Below are 22,359 nucleotides of genomic sequence, written 5' to 3' on the forward strand. Positions count from 1 at the left end.
CTCTCTCTCTCTCTCTCTCTCTCTCTCTCTCTCTCTCTCTCTCTCTCCCCCACAACACCCTCAACCACCCCAGAGACCAAGCTTGTTTACTCTGTCTTTTCCACATCTCGGCTCTCTGCAGCTGTGACGGTAATCTTTCTTTCAAATATTTGTTTCTTCCATCTCCAGATTTTTCTTTTTTCTTCTCCCCCCATAGCTATCACCACCGACGTACACCTCATTCCTTCCCTTAAATCTTAAACTGTTCTTCTTCCAACTTGGCTCCTGGGCACTTTAAGACTTGCCACCTTCAATTCAGATCTACACATTGAGAGGGAGCGAGCGAGCCGGGTATTCCGGCGAGGCATGCCGTAATTTTGCTCCTGAGGAATTCAATCAAGTTGCATACCGAGTGCTTGTGTTTTGGCAGCCTTTCCGCTGCTAACCAGTTAGCAATGCCTGCCACCATCACTGGGCTCTATATAGCCAAAGAGCTCCAGATGATGATGGATTGCTTTAAAATGATGGCAACCAAGGAAAGTAATTACCAACTTTGCCTGCGGTGGAAATTCAGCAGATAAGCAGAGTAGACCATGTAGCGCCCAGGCAAACAGGTGAGACACATTGGAGGTCAAAGCAGAATGGATACTGACAGAAACAATGTAATGCTGTCCACACACACACACACACACGCATGTGCTCTTGACAGTAGAATAAAATGACAGATAAGCTTGCTCAGTGAGGAAATAGGATGTATGCCAAAGATTTAAGGCTCATAGACCCACGGGAGAACATTTAATCATTGGTTTGTGATAATCCATTTGCAAGGTTACAGTGATTGTCTTGGATGGATGACAACAGAACTGGAGCTGAACCAGTGAGGGATGAACATCAAGCACTGGGACTTGTAACCACACAGCTCTGTGATGTGAGACTTATTGTAAATCAGTTGATGCCCCACATGATTCAGGCTCTCTACTGTACTTTAATGCCCATATTTGTGTGTGTGTGTTATGTTGCATGTGCTGAACCCAATTGCACACGGATTATGTTCAGTGAATCGCACACCCCTAAGAGATCATGTTCACCACCCAGTGGCTCGCAACCATGATTCCTGCACAACTCATAAAAATCAATGGCGCACACCGTCAACATAAGCAGCTCCTAATGCTCTTCCTGTGCGATAGGACAAAATTAGATTCCAGCCATGCCCCATAATGGCGGGGCCAGGCAGGTGAAGGGGATTGGAAATGACTGTGATTGAAAATTAATCTAATGACCCGACATGGGATCCTGGACATCTGCTCGAACCCCACAGGTTGTTCATAAAGCGGCGAATAATTGCACTGACAGGGTACTGGTGTTCCAACTCATGACCTAGAAGAAAAGGTTGTTTGGCCCTGAACTAGACCAATTGACAAAGGGTCATTTGTCAAATGAGAAGTCATTTTGACTTCATAGCTTCACTTTTTCTGACATTGGTGTGGTGTGATGTGTTCAAGACCTCCAATGTCTGACATGCTGATGTATTACAGCTGGTTCTATGCACCACAGTGTATTCTCTCCGTCTGAACGCTGTTATGAGCTATTTTCTCTGCTCAAACGGTAAACTACTGTTTGGTGATGCACTCTAATAGAAGTCACACCTCTCTATCTCTCTCTCTCTCTCTGGTTTTATATTTATATATCTGGTCCCCTGCTAATCTGCCAGACTAGATGGAGATAGCACCTGTGTATTATTGCACCGTCAGCTACTTAACTAGGGCCTTTTGAGCACTGCGTTACTGTCCCCCCCCCCCCCCTTTTTTTTACAGTTCATTTAAACAGCTCAAACACTTGCATTCTTACACTTTTGACTTCGTGAGAAACTGGAGGAACCTTGTATAATGCATGTGTGGCTCAGCAGCATGCATACATAGAGTTTGCAGTAGCCTACATTGGTTGCATATTTTACCGTTAAAATAACATATATAATACTGTATATACATTTACATAATCCATGCTCCTCTGAGTTACTGTTTGCCACACCTCTCAAGCTTTCCATTTGTGCACAGCACATTGCAGCTCAGAATAATAACGGGGCAGATTAACTACTCGCCCCTTATTTTGGTAACAATGACGACCCTGTGAAAGGGATGTTAAATATGAACCTGATGGCAATAACATACACAACGTTCTAAAAGAGGTTAAAGCTAAATGTACCGTAAAAGAAAGTCACAATCTTTTCTGTCAAGTGTACACTCAAGAGTATGTCTCTTACTAGCTCCATGCATACTGCTTTGAGAAACTAATGGTTGCTATTTAGCAAACAGTCTCTGACATAACATTTTACATAGACACACATTTCATTGAAGAATTTATGAGGCACATTATCTAAATTAATTTGAATTAAAAATGTAACTTGATTATTCTTTACCTGTTACTTCTTAATTAGTAGTATTAGCATCATTAGTACTATTTATAGTTATCTCCTTTTAGACAGAAGTTTTGAGGTGGTTCATGTTTTTTTCCACCCTGAAAGAAATAGTTCAAATGACCAATATCAACGATTCAGATCCAGACAGCATGCATTGCATTAATCCTTCATAAACCCTTAATGTCAAACACTATATCATGTTTGTAATTGACGTGGAATGATATTTAGTTTCCATAGTGAAGTTTTCACTCTTCTGTTGTATCAATATGTATAGTGACACTCAGAGCCATTGCTGCCAAATCAACCTGTACTTTGTGGGTAAGGTGATTGTGATTCTTATTGTCCTTGCCCTTGTCCCCGTCTTCTGGTTAGCATCTGCCCACCCCCTTGAGGCTTGACATCAATTACGCGTCTCCTCCATATGTCCGCATAGCACTTCACAGCTCTCAGACAGGTCACAGGTTTGGCTGCTGAATACAGCTTGCAGGCAGAGATCAGAGGAAGAGTGATTGAATGGCAGGAATCTGATCAAAGTCCATGTACACAAACACACACTCAGGAAATGTTCATGTTTCCCCTCAGTACTTGGAGATATTTCGTGATGGATCTATCAGATGAAAGGCCCCACCAAAAATCCTGCACAGATTCCTCCTCAGCCCAAGTTGTGGTAGTAAGCAGCTGACGGGAGAGACGGGAGCAGGAGAGGAAGGAAGCGCCCCTTTTCATTTAATTTCTTCCTCTCTAGTTTACGTGGGCGCATTTCTCTTATTGCCCAGCATGCTTCCCCTTCCCATGGCGAGGGGGTTGTTTGTTTTTGTGGGCAGGCTGCCTTATTGAGGGCAGGGGGTAGAGCGAACGGGAGGGAGGGCCTCCGTTCGAACAGATGATTAGAAATAGTGGAGCTGGCCTCGATGTCCTGAAAGCAAATTCCTCTGAAAATGAATTCCGACCAAAAACACGCTGCCAGTGTGTCCACGTTCACTTTGAAGCACACAGATGCAAACAGTGAAAAATGGCAAAGAGCTTTCTAAAGCCACCTGTGCTTCGTGGTGTCGGAAGCCTCCACAGTCCTAATTAATTCCCAAACCAAGACATCAGTGGTTAGATCAGATGGTCGACGCAAGAGGCCAATGAACGTTTCAATCTTTAGATCTACAGCCAGCCAACGTCCTGGTGTGGGAAAGATCTGGTCACCATGGGGATGAGACAGACTGTATTATCCGCTCAGTGGCTGTCTGGCACAAGGGATTGCTTGATGGAGAGATGGACAGGCAGGCAGCAGGATAAGACATGTCATGGCATTAGTTTGCCATCTATGATGTCATTTGATGTTATAATGGTGTGTGTGTAATTGTGTGTCTGTGTGCATGGGAATTCTGTCGTGTGTCGTTGGCAACACATATTTTAAAGACTTATGTGCTGAGAAGTGTCTTCAAGAAGTATGCAACTTTGTGCTATATACAAGTTAGAGGAACATCATGATTGTCTCACAAGGCTCTGAACATTAGAAAGGCTGAGCCCGCAGCTTGCAGCTAACAGTGCTTACTGTGCAAACAACAGAGCTAACAGTGAAGCGTAGGGTGGACGCAGTCAGGACGCGTTATCGGCTGTAACCGCCGTATGAGAGCAGCGCAGAGCGGTGGCCGTGAGATAGCATGTGGAGAACATAGAAGCTTGGATAACAACACACACAGAGGGAGGGCGACTTCAATCTCTGCTCGGGTAGTCATTACTCCACTATATACTGTATTTACATAGCAAATAGTTGTTTGCTGCTATATTAACGCTCGGAATATCAAATTAAGCACCTCTTCAGAATAACTAAAATATTACTCTCTGAGCCCGTAGTGGTTGCTGAAATTGGATTTAGGTGTGCACCTCTGTGCTGTGGGAGAGGGCAGCAATGACCTTTTCTGGCAACATCAGGTACATCAAAGCAGAAATAATGGAGGAAACCAAAGAACCGTGAAGCTAAACGTACAGCAGACAACACTTTCAAATCATGGGGAAGGCTAGCATTGTTTCAGATGCCATTGTCTCACACTATGTGTCATTTCAAGTGTGTTCAGCTCATCAAGATGTATCACGAGCATCGGGATGGGAAACCAATCTACTGTGAGGGAGGATAGCAGGACTAACAATACACTGCTAGTCTCAAGGAGAAATGTTGCAGTTGTTGCCTTAACGCCAATGTTATGCCGTAATTTAAGGTTTGTTTTTTTCTCTTTCTCTCTTGCAGGTATTGCTAACAACATTGGTCCAGTTAGTAAGTACAAAATACAAAGGAACTATATGAATGCTTGATGCTTTGCTTTGCCTAATGTGCCACCCTTCACCCTACATCCCTGAACTTGGTGCCAAGTGTTCATTTCTGATTCCAATCTTCCTACAAAAGGATCACTCAATTGTCAACTGTTTTTTGGGGAGACAGAGAAGCAATAGCTGGGGGCTGTATTGCCATGATATGGGCATATTCATTTACTTTATCCAGACTCAACTCAACCAGATAACACTTGCCTGGATCTGCATGCAGAATGTCATTTGTTTTTTTTTCCTTCTCTCCCATGCATTATAAATAAATGGCATCTAGACTTTATTAAAGTGCCAAGACCTCTCTGGCAGTATAATGTCACAGGAGGTCATTTTAATATGAGCCGCAAGCGCCTCGGCTGGTATTATCTTCGTCAACCAGTAGCCCCTTAGGAGGGGGAGGAAGAAGAGAGGTGCCATGTCTCAAGTTACCGCTGCCTGGAAGGCTGTGTGATGCAGGAACCATGGGATTGTATTGAACAAGTCAAAGTGCATTCAAAGCCCGGCTCAATTCTCTCTATCTTTTTACTCATTGCCCTGATCGTAGCGGGGATCCTCTGTTCCCGTGGTAACAGATTGATTAGCAAATGGCACCCTCCCTGTCTGATCCCAGAGCCACATAGACTGGCCGAGGGTTAAAGAGACATGCACCTTTCTGATACATTAACCCCAATGATCAACCTAACTGTTAAATGATGATAAAGACAGCGCAATGACAATAGCGTTGGCTCTGATGCTCCATGTTAACACTTTAGCATACACTGGAATGTGATATGAAGTCTATTATCTTCATCCAAAGCTAGACAGTTGAATGGTCAATTCAACATCCTCAAAATGTTGAACAAGTTTTTAAAGCTTTGTTATGAGTACTTGTTTTCAGATTCGTAATATTAAATGTAGTAGCTTACTTGCACTTGATATCTAATTCATGCTTAAGTTGCTCAAGTGTTACACACCAAGGGACACTTGGACGACACATGACACACTTGTTTTCATCATTTAAGGGCTAAGACGATAGCTGGGCAAGTTTCCCAAAACGTGCTGTGTGAAACGCAGGCGGAAAACAGATTATTCCCAGGTGGTTTTTAATCAGGCTTTAGAAGGGAAGTGAACACTGGTTGTAGAGTCTGATGCTATGACATGAGTCAGAAATGGACATGTGGCCAAGAAGACCAAAACCAGCCCCCTCCCTTCTCCCAATCTCCCCGCTGCTTACCTCCTCTCACTTTTACAAACCGTGCCTCCACTCCATGCATGGCCTGACGAGAGCTCAGTGTGCGTGTGCATGCTCTGCATACTTGCCGTGTACACATGCATACATATTCACATCAGTCCTCTCCGTCCCATCCAAATGCCAGGCCAAAGGCTGTCCTCAAATCCTTCACGGGGAAAGAGTGTGCTTGCTGATAAGTGTCTGGTTGTGTGTGTGAGCGGGGGGGGCAGACACTGACAAAACAAAGTCTTCACTTCCTATCCAGATTGGCCCACAGGGATTTAGAGTTCTTCTCACGAATGGCTGTCTTGTCACAGCAGCCTCACAAAGAACCGGCATGACACAAAAAAAAACTGAAGAGGAGGCTGTTTTCAATGCAAACACAAACCAATCGTCGGTCTCTTTTATAAATGAAGTCAGAATAGAGTGGGAAAGGTTAGGGGGTCCTTGAGGTTGTTAAATGGACTAGAAGCAAAGCTGTTGTGGACAAAGAAAGAAAGCGCAGCACTTTTCATGTTGTTGTTTGAAGGTAATTGAATTCCTTATTGACTTTTCTCAATTCTATTTCAAGTTGATTAAGCCAGGCAGAATTGCCTAATGCGTACCATTAAAGTGAAATTAATATTTTAAAAAACAATTCTGGCAACGCAAGATTGCATTTCATTATGGGTATGGCATTGATTAAAATCCGTCACCACTCATTTAGCTCGCCTTACCTAAATATTCTCTATAACAAAATAATTAATGGCACCCAGATGTGTGTTACATCCAACACAGAATCATTTCAAATGAACCGACTTTACCAATTAGACGTTATAGATCGGAACAGTGCGGTGTGCTCATGTGCGTTTTCTCAGATTATGCATACTTATGTTTTTGTCATAGACTTATTGCTCATGTCCTCGAAGTCAGTTTTGTTTTCGAACAAACAGCTTCCCCGCTAAAAACTTAACTGAGGATTTCAATTCAGATAAAAACAACAAGGGTCAATCATTTACAAGATGTAAGTCCTGAGTTTGAGTGGCGATGTGGTGTGCCCTTCTCATTTTCATGGAGCCTCTCATCGAGTGACTCAAGTAACTTTAACCGGGTAATCCATTTTGAAACATTTTGTAGGGAAATAAGGAAATGAAAGAAAACGATGAGACCAGGCAAACTCCATGGTCGTCTATTGTTCATGCACTTTTAAAATCAATGACTGGTAACTTAAGGGGGGCTTAAAAGTGATAGTCACAGTGTGTGGATATGCCAAGCTCAAAGCTAATGTATTATTTAATTAGATGTGAAAAAGGTATTTCTAACATGATTCGGCCTGGATAGGAGTCTTGTATTAGATTTACACACAGTTAGGTTAATAGGATTGTTGCCAAGACACCGCTGGTTGTTAATTACCCGAGAATGCATGATTCATGGAGTCAATACCAAAAGGACAGAAAGATCAAATTAGGAGATGAAGGGGCACGAAGAGGAAACTTATCCGTATTCCTCCCTTTGCTTGAGTCCTCTCCATTTCCAACCGCAAAGTATTTCCCTGACACGGAAATACGGACTTGTATGTGATTATGAGGTTGTGCTACCCACAGCAGTCTGTCATTCCAAGTCCCAACACCTGCCATTATTTATTCATTGTTATTCGTCCACCAGAAATACACTGTAATTAGATATTGATTGCATAGTCAATGCGATGAATTAAACAAAATGACCCCTAACTTCTTAATTTGCTATACATAGTTTAGACTCGCTTGCATAAATCATGACTTAAATACCAAGTTTAAGAGGGTTTTTACCATTTTCTTTCTTCCGTTTTTCACTCATCATTGCCATTACCATGAACATACACATACACAGCAAGCCCATGGAAGTCACACAAATGACATACAACGTCTCACCAATGTCCTTAGCGGGTCTTTGGATGCATTCTCTTTGCTCGTCCATGTCAGCCCTGCCCCATTGTATTTGCTGTTTCCTAATTTACTGAACTGAGTCATGCTGGACATGTCCGTGTGTCCAGTTGTGTGTGTACACCACCACGTAGTCCCCCCCCCCCCTCTAGAATATCTGTAAAGTGCATCACACAAGTGCACATGAATAACTCCTGGTTTCTCTCAATTGCACGCAGTTCGGCCGAATGTGTCATCCCTAGGTGTCGCTAACCGAAAAGAAGGTAGGCTTCCAAGAAAATGGAACAACTATGTTTTTTCACAGATTCATTTATCTCGGGGTGTTTGCATAGAAGCAAAAAGAAAAAGAAAAGACTCTTTGGTAGCTATGAGTATTTGTGGGTAGTATCTTCCCCCGTTTCCAGTCTTGGTTATTTTCCTGACAAACCAAAAGAAAAAACCTCCTCCGCCTGCTTGTCTTGCTCATGATAAAGGGTTTTGGCTCTTTCAGTGGAGGCTTGTGCATTCACGGGGCACTCATGTTGCAACATGCTGCAGTGCCGTACGTTATCCTCTCAATGTGTGCCCTGTACATTTATATATATATTCTCGGTCCCATCTCAGCGTATCAGGAAGCAAAGCAGGAGAGGTTCCACTCTGGTTTTTATGCAGATTGATGTGAGGCTCATCTCAGCTTAATCCATCGTGCAAATGTGATGTGCAGCCACCTCGCAAACAACTAGCACACAACCACTCAGCTCTGCGTTTCCATGACTGCAGCCAAGCGCACACATTGTATGTGTCAGGGGCTTATGTCACCCAGTACAATGGGAGAGGCTGGGCCTATTATTTCTTTTTCCCACTGTTTGTTTTATGACCGTAAAGGAATCGAGGGATGGATGTGTTCACTAGCCAGTTTCCCTGCCCACGCTCCTGTGCACAAATTTATATGGTGAAAATTCTTGGCTGGCCTCCACAGAGGTGGAGAGTAGTTTGTCAGGGGATAGTTTCTGTCTGGGGAAGCATACACAGAGGCTTTTGAATTATACAAAGCACTTGTTAATGAAATGAAGCATAAAAGAAGGACCATAATATTTGAATTGTTCAGCATCCAAGACATTTGTAACAGATGCTGCTACATGCAGCCAACTACACTTGGCAATGTCACTCCTTATTTCCCAATGCCATCATTCATATATTTCTTTCTTCTTCTTCTTTTTTTTTAGTTACATATATTATGAAGCATGATGCTCAGTATTCTTAATTCTCTGACATTACATGTTTTATGTTTAATTGCAATATCATGTTTTTGTTTTGTTTTGTTTGTTTGTTCTTTTAATTTGTCTAGTAGCTCCTCAGGTTGCATTGTCCACTGCCCCTTCTGTCCACGTTGCAAACAGCAAGCGAGGTAGGAGCTGGAATTCATACATTGCCCCCCAGATAAACTGATGTTTCTGACTAACTGTAAGCCCCCTAACCCTTACAGCACTAACCCAATGCCAGAGCACTGTGTGTCCATATCTCTAGCTCTGAACTGGACTGATGGTTTTCACTGTACATTGCACATTGAGGATTCATTCATCTATGGAATCGTTTCTAAACACTATAAAAGTCCCTTGGAATCATATATTTTTCAGCAAATAAAGCGGGTGCTTGGGACTACAACTATTTTTGGGAAACGTGTTTCGGAGACTCAGGAATTTGTATTCCCCGTGCGTGCATGATTTATGACCTTAGCCTATTTCTGGAAAAGAGAGATTATTTGTCTTCTAAGAGTATGTTTGCGAGACTGAGGCATATCTAATGTAGGAGATCTTAGCTCACACTCGAACCGGACTCTCTGCTTCAGGTGAAAGGTAGAGAGGAGTAGTCTTGCTGCTCCTTCATTTCCAAGTCTTGTCGGGTTGTTAGCGGCCGGACAGAGAGACCTGACCTCAATACAGATCCTTAATAACCACAATCCCTTGGACGAAAGCCCCATCCGCCACCTCTCTACTCTGGGTCCGCGTGCTTTCTGTCCAAGCGACTGCCAGTGCGGCTTAAGTGTCACATCTGTCTGCGCTGTGACACGTGGTGTCAGTGGTCACTCAGCGTGGCAGACTGATCCTCACTCGGATGGAGCTGAGCTGGGGCTGCACCCCTCCCATCCTGCACCCCTTTAGGCCAGTACTGTCAGTGAGTATCACAGACTGCAACATGAGGTTTTACAGTCCAGCTACAACTCCATGTATCTAATTTAGCATAACATAACACTGCATAGCAGGCGGTGGCACACTCTCTACCGGTCGACCTCAGCATATGTTAACTTTCCATATTGTGAGGTTGATGAGTTACACAACCATCCAGCAAATTTTTAAATATTTGTTGGGTGATTTACTGTAAGGGTTTGTCAATTTATGAATTCATCATGTATTTCATTAGAGGGTTGTGATATGAAGCGCCACTGAAAGTCTCATCCGGTTAGCTCAAACTCTATCATCTGGGACATTCAATAGATCAATTTGACAACTATTTCAAAATTTCCCAACACAATTCCCTGAGTTAGAAGTTCCATTTCATTCATGGTTTGACCTGCCTTACACTGTGCGGTGTTCCCAATGTGACCGTGTCTCTGTTTCATCATTGCGGAGCCTTCCTTGCCTCGTGTTGTGGTGTGCTTGAAGTGATGTGACCTTTTCGAGTCCTACTAACGCCGTGCTTTTTTATGTGATGTCTTCTAATTCCGGCTGTGCCCATGTCAGACTAATCATGAGTGACCCTCACTCTCATCCTTTTCCTAACATCTTCTCCCTCACAACGCAGGCTCCATTCTTAACCTTGCATGCCATGGTGCCTCACTCACATTATTGCTAACCCCACCGCCGTAGCACTCGCAGCAAAAGCAACAATGACAACACTCCCTGCCGCGTCTCTCTCTTTCTTTGCCTCTCTTTCTCCCCTCTCTCCCCTTCACGCTCTCTTTGCAAGACTGTGAATGCTTCGGCCACTCCAACCGATGCAGCTACATCGAGCTGCTAAACACCGTCATTTGCGTGAGCTGTAAGCACAACACTAGGGGCCAGCACTGCCAGCTATGCAAGCTGGGCTACTACCGCAATACCTCGGCAGAACTGGACGATGAAAATGTTTGCATAGGTTAGTCCCCCACCTGGCCCCTTTCACCACCACCCTGCTGTCACACAAACACTTTCCTTGCCTCACCTCCTGTCTTTGACTCGTTACCAGAGAAAGTGTCATCTTTCATCCCCCACCGCTTCATCACCCTTACATCCTCTTGTCCCATGTATTTTGGTGGTCTCCACATCTTCCTGTTTGTTTCTTCTGCTTTTGCAAAATGGTGGAGTTTTATATGGAGGACACTCGTCCATCAGCTTTAGTCAAATACTAAAATATAAAATATAATCAGAATGCTTGGTGGTTTTCAGTCATTCCTTTCAGGCATGGTTTTAATCACTCTAGACTGATACAGTATCACAGTTAGCTAGCTGCTAGCTTGTATTTATTGATGTAGTGTGTTACAATTGGTTCATAGCTGCTAGCTCACATTAATGTAGTGTGTTACAATTGGTTCATAGCTGCTAGCTCACATTAATGTAGTGCGTTACAATTGGTTTCTAGCTGCTAGCTTTTACTTAATAATAAAGTGCGTTACAATTGGTTTGGACCCAAGCATTGATTAAAAAGAATTAAAGCATGTGCACAAACTAATGGAAACACCGAAAATAGTCTCATGTCTTTACATTAAAAATTAAGCTAGAGCAAGCAGCAGTTTAGCTTAGCATTGCACGGACTGGAAAGAAGGGGAAACAGCTAGCCTGGGTCTGTCCAAAGGTAACAAAATATACAAGTTAATTAATTAACAGATCATATGTCCTTTGATTAATCTGTACAAAAACTGAATTGTAAAAGCCTTTCAGACGGTGCCAGGCTAGCTGTATCCTTCTGTTTCCCATCATTATGCTAATATTTCTCAAAATGTCATCCTTAGTAACTACATCATTTGTGATCAAGGTACATGTAATTTTACTATTTGGCTTGTCACCTCATCAATATGACTCAGCTATGAAGACAGATCACCTTTGTGATGTAAAAGTTAAAAGGCCATTTTCATCCGGTGTTTCTGTTATTTTGTCCATGACCTTTATGCAGGCATTCATACACTGCATCATCTGTTTTTCTTAAGTGAAAAAGTATGTGAAAATTGCATTTCACCTAGTTCCTAAGGCAATCAGTTGGTTCCCTATTGGATTCTTTAGCAAGCATGTGGACTGTGAGTTCTCAGTGCTCAGTGCCAGGTGCATTTGTGAGTCCTGAGGGGAGAGTCTGACAAGCAACAAGAGTTCTGAGAGAAATGTCGCAGGGAAGTCACACCGCCAGTCAGAGGTGCCACACAAGTGCATATGTCATATACATGAAATGGCCTCAAGAGTAGCAGCTGAAACCCGTCACAAGGCATTAAGAGTCACCGAGGCGTTACCTTGTGCCAAACTCGCCGTCACCCTTCCTCTCTCACACTGACCCTCCCGTTTGTCACTTGCCGTCACCTCTCTCCTCTTGCCTGACCCCCGGATGTCACTCGGGTGCAGCCAGCACAGCCACAGAAGGTGCAATGTGATGGTCAGGGACTGTCAAAATAGGTGTCACTTTGACTGCAGAGTGCTCCAGTCGCTGTGGAAAGCTGGAAGGTCAGTTGAGCGTAGGACACCAGAGACTTGACAGGTTGTTATTTCACAGAGGTTATTTATTCCAAATCTAATTGTGGCTAATGGCCGTTTTCTTCTGTTATTGACAAATAGGCATTTGAGGATTATGCCAAATTTCTAGGCAATATGTACATCCATTTGAAAATTAGAGAGAATTAAAGAACATATTACAACAATGCCCATTTCAATGTGCTGTACTCTCATTCTTCCATAATCAATCACTCTTTCTTGCCATTTTCCATCTGATACCTGCTCACCACATTTCCTCTCTCCTCCTTTCATCTTTTTCTGTCCATACCTGTATGAATGAATACGATTTTGGAAAAGCATGTGCCGATTAGCTCTCTTTGTTCATCTTAAATCAAAGCTACTGATAATGCTTTGCATATTTGCTCATTGCACGTTGTATAGCCATATAACTGCAAAAATATTTCTATAATATTCACAAATATGCTGTAATGAATACAAAGTGTTCATGCATCTAGGGTCAGTCATTCTTTTCTCATTCTGTCTCCATTACAGTTGAAATGGTAGCATTTTTTCTCTATGTCTTTAAATCTATTTTTAAATCTCTCTTTTTACCAGTTAAAGATGAGTAAGCTTCTTGTTGCAATAGTTGAGCTTATAATTGAGCTCGAGGAACGAGGTCCACGCTGTGAAAATCCTAGACGTGTGCCGGTAAAGTCAAAGCACCACCCTGTTTCCAGCCTGTGTGTATGTGTGTGTCTTGTTTTTCCAGAGTGTAATTGTAATCCCTTTGGCTCAGTCAGTGATCGCTGTAATGGCACAGGATTTTGTATATGTAAGGAGGGCACTACAGGGCCTAAGTGTCAGCAGTGTCTACCCGGCTATTTGTGGGACGATGGCTGCAAATGTAAGTAGAACCACAAACCTCCCCACGCAGCTCACGACTGTTCTCTCCCTCAGCTCTGTCTCTCTCTGCTACCTCTCTCTGATTTCTTCTCTCTCTGATTCCTGAGCTCTGCCTGGAAGAATGTGCTGCACATGTGCAGGACTGCCCAGCTGCCTTGACAAATACAGACCTAACCCATAACACGATCTAACTCAATAAACTAAGCCATTTGATTCACCAACTGAACCTGCATTTCACACTCGCTGCGGCCGAGTTAACAGTGTAATATCAGCAGGTGCCCTGTGTGGCTCAAATAGAGAAAATGCAATGGCATGGCAGGGTGCATGCTGCTCCGTAACTCAGTTATCCAGCCATGTCGCACACCAACAAAACAACAGCTGAGTCAATGTTGACTGCTTGACAGGCTGCCTGTGATCTGTTTGAGTAGCCATCACCCCCTCGCCAGCTCACAACAGGACAATGTCATCCAACGCTAACATTTTTCAAAGGAGATTCATTATTGTCTCTATGCCCCCCGGTCATTTTGCAATGCATGCCCCATGTAGTCATTTGTTTTCAAATGTCACCAATTTTTCATTTGTTTATTTTTTATTTTTTGGTGACAAACCTACAGGAGGCAGCCATAATAAAGTACTCACCTCATGAGGAATGATTTTAACTCTGACAGATAAAAAAAGATCTTTAAGATACAAAATCACCATTGCAAACGCTGTTTATGCTGCATATGTTTTGACAAATTAACCTACAGTTTGGGCACAAAGGATTTGGCCTGTTTGGAGCAATTACTTGTCTTGTAACTCATAACTTATTGTCAGACGAGTTAGTAATTGCTGCCAATTAGCATTTGACCAACCATTACCCATCTCTGTGTCACTGTTTGTAACTGTGATTAAGTTACATCAGATTTATAGACCTTTTCCACACGGTGGTGACATCTATTTGCCCTCCTCCTGTAGCTCAACATTAATCTCTGTCCTGGCTAACAATGGTGTCCTAAATAAGGTGCCTCAACATTGTAGGGTGACGGGATTTTGAGGGATTCATTTCTAGTGGTGGCCTCTATTTCTTCCTGTGGATTTAAGGATTTAGCCAGTGTAATATTATCATGACGAATGTCAGCAGTTGGTCTGCTTCCTATGAAGTATTCATCCAATCGCCGAGCCTGAAATACTTTCTGATCCAATCAGAGGAATGTGAATGAGAGGCACAGCACAATAAATGCACAGCACAAACTTTGAGCAGAGATAAATGACGCCTTCATCTGTTTTGTGATGAATTATTCAAACAAACGGAAAGAGGTATTGAAGAAAATATAGCAGGAAGAAAATAAAGATGAGGAACCACTTGGCCAATGGCACAAACAAATGGTAATATCTTTTCAGTAGGATTTCAACTGGCAATAGTTTTTTTATCTTTATGAATAATGAAAAAAATAAGGCCTTCTATAATTTAGCTAGATTATTTATCAGTGTTAAAAATACAATATTACAATTATATATAATCAATATAATTAATCGTTGCATTGAACAATTGTTGTAATGAAATTTGTAAATGACAAGTTGTAATGCTAGTCCCTCAAAATAACAGCAAAGGCTTTTTAGGAACTACTATTCACTATTGGTGTTCAACAATAAAGAAGAAATCCATCATCAAAGAGACCAAAGCTTTCTGCTGTATGGCGGCAGCCACAATAGACCACAATGCACTATAAGATGCAGTGTATGCAGCTTGACACTAATATGTTAAAAATAACACCAATACTCTTATTATTACTATTATTATTTAGCCTTTGTTAGTCTGCAACATGTAAATACAAGTGCTTTAAAGGCATGTGCATAGTTCAGCAGTTCCTGACCCTTATAAATGATATAGTGTGAATACATCTGTTTCTACACAAAAGGTAGAGGGGAAGGCATACGTTTGTATGGTTCACATGCCAACATGTTATAAATGCATATACAAACTCACTACTCAGTGTGATACTGACAATACTGAGCTGTACAACAGGAGTAATTACATTTTTACAAGAAACAAGGAAGGTAAAAATGAGTGAACAGAAAACATGTCAAACAGATGGGAAGACACCGAGCACAGAATAGATCCGTAGTTTTATTTGTCAGATTAGCTATGAAGCAGTGATTAGAAAATCAAACAAACATGCTTGTGTGAAGTATTTGTATGTTCTCAAAACTTCTAAGCCTCAAACTTTCACTCTTCCTACAATGAGACTAAAGAGGTTTAAGAAATACTGCAACACTTGATCATGTGCAAAATGTAGAAATCCAACTTGAGGGCATTTTATTTACCTGAAAGATGTGTGTTCTTTTGTGATTAAATTAGAATTTATTCTGTAGCGTGCCCACTGCCCTTAAACCTATTATTTTATTTCAGTCGACACATTGAACTATATTTCCCAGAATGCCTTTCATGGAAAGAAGGCGTTTCCTGTGCTATACGTGTGTGATTATAATAGCAATATCAAAAAGAGAAAAAGAAGAACAATGGTGTGGTGTTATGGTGTCTTCACACCAAACCAAAAAAAACAACAACCAAAAAGCAACCTTTTCAATGCTACAATGTTAGCATAGCCTAGCACTGATCGATCCGATCTCGTTTGGTTTTACAACATATCTGGGACTTCCACAGACTTGCGGTCAAACTAGCGTAAGATACAAAGGGCAAAAAGTTCCTTTGCATTTGGTGTGAACACACCATTATATTCGGCCCTGGTGAAGAATGCACTGGGTTTTACACTCTACTTTACTGACAATCTGCAAAGATGAAAGCCCTGACTGCATTGCATTTTGGTCCTCTGAGGCCACGGTGGAGGAATGAGTATTTTTGCCTCGGCTATGGATTTCTCCATGTCTTGTTGTAGATGTTTTAGTAGATGAAATTAATCCCTTACTGCTCTGGCAATAACTTAAAAAGCCAGTTTTCCACGTAAATTTAAAAAAAGAACTTAACAAAAACTGGGTCCAAAGTGGAAAACACAGCTTTTTTATAGTGAACTTGATCTCACATTGGCTTCACAAAAGGTTTTCTACAAAAAAGTTTAAATAAAGTTTAATAATGCCTGCCCAAGGAGCTTCTAATGCTTGAGTTATTCCACGGCAGAAATAGTTTGAAAACTTTTCAGTCTTGACCTCCCCTTGCTTCCCCGCTGCTGCAGTATTTATGTGCATGGACAAGACTCGATCTGCATGCAGACTGAAGAATGCAATTAAAACTCAAATCTCTCGTCAAACACATCACAGTCCCAGACAGGCACACCTAGTTCATCGAGCTCCTCTCTAAATATTATCACTCATATCAAAAGCAAACGCTACAAATCTTGTCATTTACTGCCTGCGCTGGCTCTGTTTACATGCCGAGAAAATGGTTAATGTGAGGGATTGAAGACAGATAAAGGTGCAGAGCTCTAAGAAGAATTCATCCTCCACCAAATGAGTTTTCAGGCTTTCAGCATAATTCCACACTCATCCTTAGAATACCCATCTTTAGTGTATAAAAACATAATGCCCCATGCTGGTACTTTGTGTGCCCTCAGGTTTTGCTCTCTCCGTCACATTGTTAGAGAACCTTTAATCTCATTGTAGTTTACATCGTTGACAAACTTGCTACTGCACGTTTAAAAAACATTAATTTTGGACTTTAGCGTTGCTTAATTGGCAGCAAATGAAGCACTTTGCCTGCAGGGGTCGGCCATTACTTGAGGTTTACTTTGAAGTCAACTGAACGCCGTGTTGAGCACCATGCATAGTTAATATTTAAAGTAGTGGTTAACCGTAAAATGAAGATTCACTCTCAATATTGATATTTAAACATAAATCACACCGAGCTAGCAAAGGCTGCTTCTCTACTTACTGCTGAAAGTCAGAAGTAAATAACATTTTCCAACCTGGTCTCACAGAAATACATGAAACACCTCATGTTGCTGTCGTTTCTGGACAGTCAACCAGTTATAAATTGAGGCTAAAACATGCAACCTGAGGAGAGTATCCCTGCTGCTGAAGATTACCAGTCACACAGCTATTGTTAGCCAACATTTATTCCTAAACCAACTCACTGACATTATGTAATTGTTTGACACATGAGTAATACCTGCTGAAGTTAGCGATAGATGGATTTAGCTACCGGTAGTTAAGATTTCTGCTGAAAGTAGTTTGCAGCTCAAACAAAAACCCTTCAACCAACTTGATTTGGAGATGACCATAACATAATCACCATTAAGACACTTACTTCTGTATCATTACTGAAAGCTACTCTTTAAGCTTCTGTAGACTTAATCAACAACTCAGGGTTGTAATGTCTTCCAAGTATGAAATGCGTAGCTTGAGTAGGGTGAAAATCAAATATTGTGCAATTGTCACAAAGCTCTTTTGTCACATCTGTAGTGCAGGAGAAGGCTGCACTTTTTTTTAAAGCTGCCTTCATTTTGCTTGTCTTATCAAATTAGCATAGCTTGAGCTTATCCTCCAGGCCCCTCATGCTCTGGCCTGTTGGTAGACCTTGGGCTGGTTTTTTACTTTGAAAAGATTTGAATATACAATGTTGTATTGCACATCATTTCCAGTGTTTTTATGATACATTTAGAGCACATAAATAACACAAACCACTCTTAATATCTTTATAAATACACAACATACAAGCATTTTATCATGAAAGCAATGAGAGATAAGACGGACATGATGAAAAGTCATTGTCTAATTAAAGGAGTCTCTGCAGTGAACTGATCATATCAAGGCCTGGTGGGGAAAAACACGATTCTTTAATTAATACGTTCTTCCTTGTCATCTTGAAGGAGACGTTTTATTACCAAGTTCAGCTGCTGAGAAAACCAAGAGAACAATGGCTCTCTGAAGAAAAGAAACAGTGATTGATGTTTTATTGACACATTACTTTATTTCCTGCTGAGTGGTTGAATTTGTCATGAAATTGATATGTCAGTCAGAGGGACAAAAAGACAACGGCAGAGTTCAGATGTCTTATTTGGATCTAGTTGTGTATGGTAATTGGGTGAGCTGTGGCCTAGAGCAGAACGTACTGAGCCAAACAGCAGGTCCCTTTTCTCCTGCAAAACAGACATGGCACAAATAGGATTCACAGAGTCAATGTCTCTTAACAAGCCTCGCATCAAAGCCCCATTTGGCTATTCCTGGGAGACAGCATGCGTCCAATCCTGAGTATCAGGAGAGAGGCCTGATATTTGTTATTGTGATATTTATGTCCCATAGAGTTCATAGATTGCTCACCACATTGTTTTCCACTCCCATAAAGCACTGAAATGGGCAGAAGTGGCCCCTGTGTTTATCACTGTTTATTTGTCTCTGTTGGTTTATTAGTTTGTGCGCCGCTGCTGTGTTTGCCTCCAGCTTGCCTGACAGCTTGCCTCCACTGGGAATAGAGTGGCCTCGGTGTCCCAGCTCTAAATATACACCAATTTTCACCTGACGTTCGGTTTGTCTAAAGACAATGCTGTTTGGGGGGAAGCCTGTCAGGCTTTGAGGACTTCTGTGCAGCAACACCGCTGATGGGACGAGGCTTTAATCAGCTTTGTTATGAAAGACGTAAACAAGAAGGGAATGTACTCACGCAACAGACGGAATGATTACGTTTACAAAACAAAAGAGGATCATTCTTCTTTGCTGTAACTTTTAAAGGTGCCATGATGTTTGATTGCACGTCATATTATTAGGAGGATGTTAAATTGTATTGTTTGTTTTTATAAGGAAATAATGAAATTCGTGAAGGGAATTTTAAAATATTAAACTTAAACTAGAATACTAGATGTGATGAAAGAATCCTATGAATCCACTTTGTCTATATACTTGATGTAATTATGCCATCTTTGAAATGATTGTGATGGCACAATTTTTATATAAAAAATTAGACAATCTTTGTGAAAATCAATGTCTGTTTTGGTACTACCACAGGGGGCGCCAAGGTAGACATTTTCTAATTCTACACCTGGTGGCTTTAACGTGTGCTTTTACGAGTTAGACTAACATTACTAACCTGATATAGTCAACTATTGACTGATGTAATTAAGATGCATGCACTGTAGTTTGCCTTGAAGAATAATATATATTTCATATCAAGGATTTTTTATTTTTTTTTGCAAATCCAGTTAGAAATCAGCTTATTGGCTGTCTTGCTGAGAGTAAGATCATAATATTAATATATAATCACTCTTACATCTACTACGCTGTTGATAGGAAGCTGGAGGCAGCAGCAGCCGATTAGTGTTTAAATGGTCAATTTGCCGTTTTAAAGAGGTGTATGTGCCCATAGGGAATGTTTCCAAGCAACAAGCTGGCACAAAAAAAACACTCATTAAACAAAATGGTGTTTTTACACTTCCGATTTTTCAGATTAACGAAAAGAGATATGAACTCAGCTAAGCTAACTGGCTGCTGTCTCTAGCTCCATATCGACTGTACAGATATAAGAGTTGTATTGACCTCATCAAAGTGGCAGAAATAAATTGAATAAGCCTATTTCCCAAAATGTTTAACTCTTCCTGTCGAAGTTCAGCTAAATCAAATCTGGAATAAAATGCGGTAACACTTTACTTGAAGAAGACCTTTTGTGAGTTTTTGATTTGTTAGAATTGGAGCATGAGAGAATTCCTAATTTCCCCGCAGGGATCATTTTCATTTTAATAATGGGGAGTAGATCATTTAATGATTTGAAATTGATTTGATTCTGATACGTTTTTGCTGCAGCACAGTACACTTCAAGTAAAGGGTCACCCAAACTGTGTTGACTGTTTGATCCTGACTCCTCTCTCCTGTCTTTGCATTAGCCCGGGTTTGTGACAACGAGCTCCTGCGCTGCCAAAATGGCGGGGTGTGTGTCAACAACGTCCGCTGCAGCTGTACCTCAGACTACACGGGTCTGCTGTGCGAGAACCCCCGCTGCAAATCGGAGTTGGGTGGCTGCGGGGGCCCTGACTCGGGCCAGGCCCCCCTGACGCCTCCATCGCCCCACAGGCTGCTGCTGCTGCTGCTGCTGGGCTCGGCACTGCTGAGAGAGGCCTCCTGCTGGCCTGCACTGCTCTAAAGAGGCCCCATGACCTGGTGGGAGTGATAAACTCCCCGCCGCCTCCACTTTAACCTCCCCCACCCCCCCCACCCCCCCCTCCCCACCCTTTCAAATAATCAACAACCATTAAACAAGAACAACCATGAGCTTTCTGGACTGTACTGTTCTGAGCTTGTCCGCCGCCAGACTCAATGGACACTCGCGCTGACGATAAAGGGAATGTGCCAGAAAAATGAGTGCAAAAACTTTTCATTTAATTTCAAAGAATATATATAAAAAAAAACAAAAAACATATACTTCTAAAAATGCCAGATATTATAAAAAAAAAAAAGAGCGTTTGCCTATTAAGAGTAAAATGTGCAAAGAACAATGAAACCCCCTCCCCTTCTAAGCCATACCAGGTACTTGCGCTCCTTCCAGCTTGAGAAGGGATAACTGAAGATGACGGACTCGTTCACTTCCCCTCTTATTGCCACGGCAACAACAGCTGCGACCAATCAGCTCTCGAGCGAGTCGGTAGTGGCCGTCGATCCCCCCCTGCGGGACGCTTCCGCGACTTAATGTTGGCTGGACTGACGCTGAAGAAATCTCAAAGAAGCCGTCCGCGCTGAATGGCTGAAATACGACCGTGCCGCTTTCGAGAAAAAAGAGGAGGAAACACACGAAGCATTCTTTGCTGTCAGTGCTTTGTGGATAGAAGGAAATCCGTCCGGACTGCCACTTTGTGACACAAAAAACCTTGCCCACGTTGATCCCTCTCTAGCTTTCTGTCTCCCCCCCCCCCCTCTCACCCTGAGCTCTATCTCATCCTCCCTCCTGTTCATCCTCCCTCCCTCTCCTGCCTCCAGTCCCAAACCCCCTCGCCATGCTGCCACAGACCTGTGCTTTCGTGAACGTTACTCTGTAAACCCTTGTTGGTTGAAAGATTCTTTTGTCCGATGTTAGTGATGCACATGTGTAAGAAGCCCCTTACCCTCCCCGCCTCTCCTCTCCTGCAAAAAGATACTCCAATAAAGCTGTCTGATTCTTTTTCTATCTTAGAGCCTCCACGCTCCCTGCGATTACGGTCCGAGGATAGTTTTCACCTGAGCAGACGAGAAGTGCATAGAAAACCATCGGTGTATTTGCAAGTTCTTTTCTCGACAGAGCAAACAAAAAAAAAGAGTCATGTAGTCCTTTTGTATCTTTGCCGAACTGTGATTGAAAAAAAGGCAACCTTTAATGTATCTATTTAAAACATCCAAATGCAGAAGCAATTGTTTATGGTTTTCTTTTGATTTCCATTTCTTTCATTCACTTATTTTATTTGTTGATATTACTTTTAGTTGTGCAGTTGATTTTCCTTTGTATTGGCAACGTGCTGGCATCAAAGAATATCAGTTTACATATACGGTATTAATAAAGTGTAATAAAATCCCACCAAAGGACATTATAAATGTTTTTGTTCTTGCTTTAACACTTGAGAATTTAAGTGAATAAAAGTTTAAAAATTGAATTGTGTTGATCATTTATTGATGGCAGGAAGCCATGTAATTTAGATGTTTCCGAACTGAGATCAGAATTTTAGACTTTTTGTCTTCTTCTCTTGATTGTGTTTCTGATCCGGAGTCCTTCTGCCAACCATTTCTAAGACATTTCCTCAAAATAATTATGTTATTTCGTATTATTATTATTATAAAATTACAGACATGTGAAATAATGCATTACCTTTAGACTAGAAAATATCCTACATGACTTTAGCTGAATTAACTAATGATTTGTTGTTAACTTCATCAAATATATTATAAAATACATGTTTTAAAAAGTACTTTGAGCTTTATATTTCACCCATAAGCCTTTACTTTAACCACATCTCTGGGGACAGCTTCCTGTATGTCTGAGGTGATAAAGTGGCTCCTACAGCAGCAGCCACAGCTGTGAAGTTATTTGTGTCAATT

The 22,359-nt window shown here is 41.7% G+C and overlaps 1 protein-coding gene across 7 annotated transcripts in view; it reads left to right on the forward strand.

The window, feature by feature from the left end:
• The window catches only part of ntng1a (netrin g1a), an 87,553-nt gene extending 65,520 nt beyond the window's left edge, over positions 1 to 22,033 (forward strand). The window contains exons 4-7 of one of the 7 annotated variants that reach the window (XM_031876695.1): positions 4,635 to 4,661; positions 8,038 to 8,082; positions 9,147 to 9,206; positions 20,184 to 22,033. In XM_031876695.1, the coding sequence (XP_031732555.1) occupies positions 4,635 to 4,661; positions 8,038 to 8,082; positions 9,147 to 9,206; positions 20,184 to 20,440 (389 nt within the window). In that variant the 3' untranslated portion in view covers positions 20,441 to 22,033. Of the gene's footprint in view, positions 1 to 4,634; positions 4,662 to 8,037; positions 8,083 to 9,146; positions 9,207 to 10,765; positions 10,934 to 13,240; positions 13,376 to 20,183 lie in introns of all 7 variants that reach the window. The other 6 variants (XM_031876696.1, XM_031876691.1, XM_031876697.1 and 3 more) reach the window with 6 other exon arrangements.
• The last annotated feature ends 326 nt before the right edge of the window (positions 22,034 to 22,359 follow it).

This window comes from Anarrhichthys ocellatus, unplaced genomic scaffold (genome assembly GCF_004355925.1).
Source record: "Anarrhichthys ocellatus isolate YVR2014 unplaced genomic scaffold, GSC_Weel_1.0 scaffold113, whole genome shotgun sequence".
NCBI lineage: Eukaryota > Metazoa > Chordata > Actinopteri > Perciformes > Anarhichadidae > Anarrhichthys > Anarrhichthys ocellatus.